Consider the following 8761-nt stretch of genomic DNA (forward strand, 5'->3'; position numbering starts at 1 on the left):
ATTTTTGCTTAAGGTTATCATACCGGCAAAATCTCATACCGGCCCATGCCTAATACCTACATATAAACATGAGACCAGGCTGACAAATACACACACATACAATATATATTTTGAAAATATTTACATATATTTACATGTATATATTTATATTCATGTAATTTATATTATATATAAATATATTTAATATATAAACTTACTCCTTGGTCTGTCTGAATACTGGATTCTGATTGGTTGGCAGGTATGCAGTAAAACCGTTTAATGCACAGGTAGTTCCAAGTCAGTTTAATCACCCTTCTATAGCTGCTTTAATTTATGCACACAAACTCACACAGAGAGAGAGAGAGAGAGAGAGCGCGAGAGCGAGAGTCTGAGATCACAGATCGCACAGAAACTTGTTGTCAACTCTTCCCCGCAATTTTTATTAATAAAATAGCCTAGATACTAGATCGCTACATTATATTCCTCAGCAACGAGATGTTAAAATCTCTGTTTTTGAAGTAGCCTAATTAATTGTTTGTAGAGAGAGATGTGCAGATGCTGCATTCAGGTAACGCACACACAACTGTAATCTCCCTCTCGATCGATAATTAATTTAAATAAATACTATAATTCATTCAAATAAATGTGATCTTACCGCACTATTTCATCTCTGTGTCTGTTTTGAAGCGGACAGAATGCTAGAGCTAAGGTGCCGTAACTGAAGAAAATAACCCATTCGGTCAAATATTGCGCTGCAAAGAGCAATACTAGTTTTAACTTGTCTATAACTATGCAAATGACCATGGAATAAGTGGGATAATCAATGGCTTGCCGTGCATTAAAGGAGTAAGCGATTTCTGGTAGCCAATGTTGATATTTGAAATCACCAAAACAAACACGCCCCCTTCTACAAATATGCATTAGAAGAACATTTTGAACATAAAATTAAATTTGCAATAAAGCATATTATAAAACGGTTAGTTCCATTCCTCAATTCTGATTGGTCAGCAGCTGTGTTTTATTCAGGATACAGCACAGCTATGACCGCTTCACCCAATGGTTCTGTGTATCACTGAGCAACACCCTTAACAACATAAACAATCAATAATATAGCATTAAAGCTGTTCCGTGTATTATGTATTTCGGCAGAATTAACTGTTTGCTATTTATTTAATGAAGTATGAGTGACCCCTGCTGGCGTTATGTTGCATCTTTATCTTTATTTTTATAAAACGGTTAGTTCCATTCCTGGATTCTGATTGGTCAGCAGCTGTGTTTTATTCACGATACAGCACAGCTATGACCGCTTCACCCAATGGTTCTGTGTATCACTGAGCAACACCCTTAACAACATAAACAATCAATAATATAGCATTAAAGCTGTTCCGTGTATTATGTATTTCGGCAGAATTAACTGTTTGCTATTTATTTAATGAAGTATGAGTGACCCCTGCTGGCGTTATGTTGCATCTTTCATCTTTAATTTTGAGACCCCACCCTTCTTCCTAGAGCACTGCACGGGCCTCAAATATAGGCCCTAGCCCGGCCCTTGTCCGACAGCTCATCAAAATGACTGGCCCGAGCCCATCTTTTTTTTCCCCCTTCTCCCAAAACAGCTTACTACTGTTTCAGCTATTAAAATAGTTCAGTTTTGTATGTAATGTCAAAGTGAATATATTTAGTAATTTTTTTATTAAGTTAATATAGAAAAACGTTTGGAGCATTTTTTTTGTTCAATAAAAATATAAGTTTTAGTTTTTTAAAGTAACGACCAAGCGGCCAGCAGTAGACAGTGACTTGATCATAGCCTATGTTTGATCAATTTAGACTTCTCAAATCATCACGACTTGCCTAACATAAAACATATAGATATAAAACAGTTCAAGCATACCTTAATGTTAGTTTAAATGTTTAACCTATATAAATGTGCGCTATTAGACGCAAATCTAATCGTTTGTGCGGAGAGCGAGCACCGCAGCGAAAGACGCGAGCCAGGCAACGCCCTCTCCCCCTCCGCCACCTTCTGTAATGACGCTTGCAAACTCGCGCTGTGCCGCGAATTGGTCTTTTTTAAAACTAAAAGACGGAAAACAGAGATAAGCAGATGTAGGTGTGTGAGAAAATATCATATATAGTGTTGGTGACACAGCGGTTTATAAGAGCTCCTATTCTCTGTTTTTATTTAAGCTCTATTAGATGAGGCATGTCCGGAACATTCTCTTGCTGTTTACTGTTGCTGTCAGGAACTATTTATTTAGCGGAAGGACGGCATTTAACGAACTTGCTTCAAAAAAGTAACATTTCAATACATACATTTTTTGGTTTTAATATTTTTTATTATGTGGTAACCGTTTTATAAAAGCAATAAGGTACTCGAGGCCATGCTGTATCCGCTTCGCTTCGTGCCTAACAACGCCCTTCAGCCTTGATTTAATCATGATACAGCATGGCCTCTCCTACCTTATTGCTTACTTAAATGCACTTAATTGCCTCCACGTCGTGCATTTAAAATCCTTTAATGCACGGCAAACCATTGATTATATCTTACATAACATATTTTTCGTAAATATATACATGCATGTATGTATATTTATAGGCTATATACATAATAAATATACACAATACACACATATATTATGTAAACAAAAACTTTTATTTTGGATGTGATTAAGCGCGATTAATCGTTTGACAGCACTAGTTTGCACTTAAGTATATTCTTGTACGTTATATTATTTTCATAATACATACTATTTTTAAAAGTATGTTAGCGTGCACTTCTGTTTCACACTTTTCAGCATACTATGATTTAGGTTGTATTAACCTTAATCTTGCCATATAGCACAGAAGTGGGATGCAGCCATCACTAGCGCACAGCGCTATGCACTTGAGATGTTTATGTAAGCAGACGGTACACCACCATGTGGACCAGTGCCAGACAGCCACAAAACATGAGAAATACGGTTGCAAGTACAACAAAGATTTCTTTGAGGTCAGAGGGCTGGTTTTGTCCTGTAGCAGTCCCTCGAGATGTGCTGGAGTAGGTTAAAAAGGTTGTAGAAAAACAGGCAATGTAACCAGCAGGATTAATTGGTACATGTGTAGTTATTCTCTGTCCACACACAGGTAACAGCTTTCAGACCAAATACACTCATCAAATCTGCATACTGATCAAATGGCACTTAGCTTAGCGTAATTTAAGAGTGCTAAAATGTAGCCTAGAATGAGAAAAGAGTTCTTCTCATTTATGAATATTCCCAGATAGCACACGTACATCTGCAAGATGTCTGTTAAAGATCACTTTATCTGAAAAGCATCTGCTGTGTACAAACATCTGATAAACATCTTTAAGATGTCATTTTTACGTACATTCTAAATCATAAACATCTTAGACATTTTCTAAATGTCTGTTTGGCGTCTTAACAGGAAATGTCCTAGAGATGTATTGCTGACATTCACTCATAGAGCAAACACTCTAAAAAAATATGTTCCAGATTTCGAATGATAATGTCTTTTAAAATGTATTGTGTATAACCAAAACTGTAATCTGTGAAATTAACTATTTCGCATTCTTTATTTATTTAGATAGCTTGCGTTTTGCATACGAACCGCTTAGCAAATCGCTAGCTGATTAGTCTGCTAGTTTTGCTTGTGCAAAATTGCAAATGTGCTTTTGTGAGAGAGCAGACCTCCGGAAGTGGCCGATCACCCTTTGAGACAGCCAACTTCCTACCACCTACTATTTGTTGTAGGTCCCATGTCTGTTTGAAGTTTTATACCTTGTTTTATACTTTTGTGGGACTACAAATGTAAGAATCTGTGATCCTACATCCTAACATAACATCATATGAAAAACTAAGGTGAACTGTAATCAGCATTCAAGGTGAATGTGATGGCATCAATTTATTGATTACATTCAATATAGTTTGCAGTTATGGGGTTCTGCCTGTCTCTGATCTTCCTACTTAGTTAACTTTGTGTGAATGTTTGCATGTCTCTAGTTCTCGTGACCAGGTGCTGCTTAAAACGTTTGGTGATATAGATTCTAGGCAATCTGTGCATTATGTTCACAAGTTTTTAGGTCATTTGATGTATATTAGGTCTATTTGAGGATCCATTTGGGGGTCCATTTATTCACCTCTTTTTAACCCTGGGTGTAAGGCCAATATGAATAAGGACGGCCCACTGAATGCCTATAAATTACAATGTATGCCTACCTTAGTAAGACTGTGATGACTGCAGCATCGCACATCACATTCCCAATAAAGGATCTTCTGAATCTTCTGAGGACACACCAAAATCTCCTGGTCTTTGCTTCGGAGTTTCTTACAATTTCATAACATGATTTTTCTTAAATTTGAATAGTTGTAATGTGTGCTTTAATTTTTAAAAGCAAATTTAATGGTATAAAACCATTTAAAAACCTAAACCTCATCAAAGCAGATGTATTTAGCCTAAAAACATTCACACTAATACTTGGTTTCATCACCACAAGTTTTGTCAGGAAGTTGATTTTGTAGTTGGCATGCATCTTTGAAGTGCTAAAAAAAAGTGCTAAAGAAAATTAAAGTGCAATTCACATATGCATTTACTTTGGTGCCACTGTAAAAAGTGGTGACATGCAATTGTTACCTTATAGAGCTATTTCTACCTGATTTGTCCTTTAACAATTAGGTTTGTTGATGTAAATTAATTCATATAATTTGATTCAGTGATGTTAAATAATATTTTTGCCTTCAATAAAACCAGTTAATTTAGATGTTACCATTTTTTCACTGTGTGCTATTTCCTCAAACAGGTGGGAAAACCAAAAAAAAGAGAGAGAGAGAGAGAGAGAGAGAAAAGAACAAGCAAGGAAGTGGTATATTGCAGTGCTGCCTACATCCAGGGGGCTTGGAAAGTTAGAAATAGTCAAGAAGCAAAAAAGTTCAAGTTTTTAAGCCCTGTGACAGAAGAAAATGTTTGAGAATGTTTTATTTCAAAAATGTGACTTTTCAAGATATTCAGATATTAGGTTAGTTTGGTCACATTAAGCATGCAAATCAGTGCATAGAAGATATCAATCATACAAAGAGATCCTCAAATACAATATATGTAAATGAGTGCCAATATACATTAGCAGATGCATTTATACAATTATGCTTTTTAGGTGCTGCACTGAAAATGTGGCGTAAAAATTGCCCACTCTATCCTCTCCACTCTGCGGTCAAAATAAAATTGCAAATTGACAACATGGAATGTCAGGAATCTCAGAGATACTGAGGGTAACAATCCTCATAGGAGGACTGCACTGATTTTTGAGGAACTTAGGTGCATATAATATAGAAACCGCTGCCCTAAGCTAGACAAGGCTCCTAGGTGAAGGAAAATAGAGGAGGGTACATCTTCTTGAGAGGCTATACCCCTTGCAGCCAACATCAGCATGGAGTGGGTTTGACAAACACACAACAGTGGTTTCTATCAGTTAGATGACATTTTTTACATATCCATAAAACTGCTAAGGTTTTCTTTCTGGGTGCTTTCATTGCTAGAGTGGGAAAACACAGTGTGATGTATGGAGTGAAGTAATGGGTAGCACTGTGTTGGGCAAGTAAACACAAAGGGACTAAGGCTGCTAAGACTCTGTGCAGAGCATGACCTCATTATTACAAACACATTATTTCAGCTGAAAACCAAATTGAAAACATTTTGCATGCACACACTGGCACCTCATCAGTTATATCGTAACAAGATGTGCTGACATGTCTTGTTGACCTGGGCCATGAGAGGTATAAAATGCTGGATGGATCAGTGCTTTATCATTAATAAGCGCCACATTTTACTGCTGTGGCCATATCTGCAGTCCTCATGCCTCTGCAGCAGGACAATGGCATGTTCACACAGGTGATCAGGAACCCTGGGCATCTTTCCATACTTCAGTCAGGACTAGACTTGTGCCGGTATTCGGTAATGCGGTATATCACGGTACAGCACTTTTTTTGAAAACTTAATTTCAATATCGTGATAATACCGTATACCGTGATAAAAGCATTAGCAATTAATCGCAACATGAAAATTTGATACCGGCATATCCCTAGTCAGGACCACTCTGTTTGAGTAAGATTATTGTAGAGGTCCTAAACTTTATATTTGGCAGCAGGCTTCGCTCTGAAGGGTTCAGATTCTGAGCTATCCACAGGCAAACCTCACTGAGGTTTGAACCCCCCCCAAAGCCTAAGCAATTGCCAGATATTTTATATGCACAGTTGTATATTCCAAGTAGAGTAATAAAGTACTGTGAATAAATTTGGACAAATTTAGCAATGAGCTGGACAGAAGATATCTCCGTGGGCAAGCAGTTAAGTGATCATGTATCTGCACAAGGAGGAGTTGGGGATGGAGAAGGGTAAGCGCATGTCTGTGTGACAGACTATGGCAAGTGTGAGTACAGATGAACTTATACATCTTATTAATTGTAGTGGGAGGAGTTACAATCAGCTGAACATCAGGTGATGCTGCAGGCCCGTCATGGTCTGCCTGAACTACGCTTGAGCTCTATTCGTTGCTCAAGATTTAGTAGAAAGTAGGGCTGCCCTCGACTAAGGATTTTTCTGGTCGACTAGTAGTTGTTCATTTGAAGCATTTGTCGACTAATCGTACGTTTATTAATAAACAATTTAATTCATTATAATGAGCCTTTAATTGCCTACATAGCCTAATAAGCGCTCAAGCACACGCATAAAGCTTGCCACAGCGTGCAGGCAGAAGTAATGAATATGAATGTGTCAGTGAAAAACAGTAAGGAAACTGCATTAACATTTTAATAATTTGATAAACTATGCTTTCTTAGTTTTTGGTTTAAGAGATGAAGTCGGCGACACTGACCCGTCATCTCCTCAGTAATGGATGTGCCTGTATGCATGTTTCATACAGAAACATAATCTGTTTTCTATTTGAATTGTTTCATTTGAAAGTAGAAATTTCACTCTCTATAGATATATTTTTAATGTCTGTAATTATAAATATTATTTTTTTTAAAGCTGAGTTTATGTATGGGTCACATGGTCATTTCATGTGATGTATAATTAACTATTAAATACATTTTTAATAAACATAAAAAAAATCTATTTTATATTTGTACATTAACAATGCATCAATATTCTATTTATTAAAGCCAAGTATGCATCTCAGTTTGTGGTTTTAAGAATTTTACATTTATTCCAAAATAATAACTAAAGGCAGTAACAATTTAAACTGTATTTTATTTGTGAACTTATGTTCAGCTATTCTTTTTAATAGCTAACTTTTTACTATTTTTTTATTTTTCAGATCATCAGTCATCAAAGTTTAGTTCAGAGATTTACTTTATATTTCCCCAAGTTGATTTCTTACTAAAAACTCCCACAGATCATGTTATCATGCCATTTTAAGTCTTATTTTGATGTAACAAAGTGGTTATATCTAAGTGTGTGAGTTATGTTTTTAAAATTAGTCTTCCAATTACCACCATTATATTGTTCATTCAGACTGATTCGCAAATGCGCACAAACACAAGAGGCAAGATTTTATCACCTCTTTATTTTTGGTTTTTATATTCAATCAAAGCCAAACATAACCAGTCATATCCAGTCATATTGCAATGGAGGCATTGCCTCCTCTCACGTGATTTCCCCCCATTCATTCTCAGTTACCCCCCAGTAAACTCAAGGCACGCTTTAGGGGGTCTGTTAAAACTCAGTGGGCTCAGGGGAGGAGAGAGATGTGGACTCCCGCTGTAACTTTACCTGCTGGTGTCACAGTTGGATAGTTTTACTTTAGAAGAACAAGTGATTTATATACTTTTTACTGTCATATTTTGTAATATTGCTGTTCTTTCAGTTTTGAATTTTTAGCTGCAATTTTTTTCTCATCCAATATTTTGAGGAGACACTGCCACCCTTGCCACACCCCTGATATTATATATATTTCAGCAAAAACAAAAAATAATAAACTATATACACTAAACAAAATTATAAACGCAACACTTTTGTTTTTGCCCCCATTTTTCATGAGCTGAACTCAAAGATCAAAGACTTTTTCTATGTACACAAAAGGCCTATTTCGCTCAAATATTGTTCACAAATCTGTCTAAATCTGTGTTAGTGAGCACTTCTCCTTTGCCAAGACAATCCATCCACCTCACAGGTGTGGCATACCAAGATGCTGATTAGACAGCATGATCATTGCACAGGTGTGCCTTAGGCTGGCCACAATAAAAGGCCACTCTAAAATGTGCTATTATTTTTGTCTTTACTGACTTTTTTTTTTCAAGATAATGTTCAGGAAGGTTTGGGTGATGCTTTAAACCATGAAATTGATGTATGATGTAACAGTTTGTGTCTTTGATGACATTTGACATGAAATGTTCACACTTTAAAGTGGAGATGATTTTAGTTTAAAATATGTATCTTCTGAAGGTGCTGCTCTTATTATGGGTGCAATGAACACAAGCAAAAATGAGATAACTCTCATTACCCATTTGGGGACATGACGTAGGACTATGTGGCATAGTTAAAAATGCAACTTCCTGGTAAGAAAGGGCATTAATGCAAAGCTAAAGGGGACAGTGTCTCTGAGTGTCTTTGAAGAGGTGTTTGAACCCTTGGATATGGCAAGATTTTTTGCACTAGGACCCTTCATTTTGATCCTATGCTTGGTCTTATGTAAGTACAAAAATGTAACCTAAAATTTTTTATTTTATTTTATTTATTTTTTACAGATGAATTTGTGATGGTGTGTGTGTGTGTGTATATATAATTTACATTAA

The 8761-nt window shown here is 36.3% G+C and overlaps 1 protein-coding gene across 1 annotated transcript in view; it reads left to right on the top strand.

Annotated features, from left to right (window-relative positions):
- Positions 1 to 6324: 6324 nt before the first annotated feature.
- Positions 6325 to 8761, top strand: part of LOC107741569 (receptor-type tyrosine-protein phosphatase C-like) — an 11109-nt gene continuing 8672 nt past the window's right edge. Inside the window, exon 1 of the mRNA XM_016554322.1 lies at positions 6325 to 6361. Coding sequence (XP_016409808.1) covers positions 6325 to 6361 — 37 coding nt within the window. The remainder of the gene's footprint in view (positions 6362 to 8761) is intronic.

The sequence above is a fragment of the Sinocyclocheilus rhinocerous genome, unplaced genomic scaffold, assembly GCF_001515625.1.
Source record: "Sinocyclocheilus rhinocerous isolate Xijiao unplaced genomic scaffold, SAMN03320098_v1.1 scaffold556, whole genome shotgun sequence".
NCBI classification, from domain to species: domain Eukaryota; kingdom Metazoa; phylum Chordata; class Actinopteri; order Cypriniformes; family Cyprinidae; genus Sinocyclocheilus; species Sinocyclocheilus rhinocerous.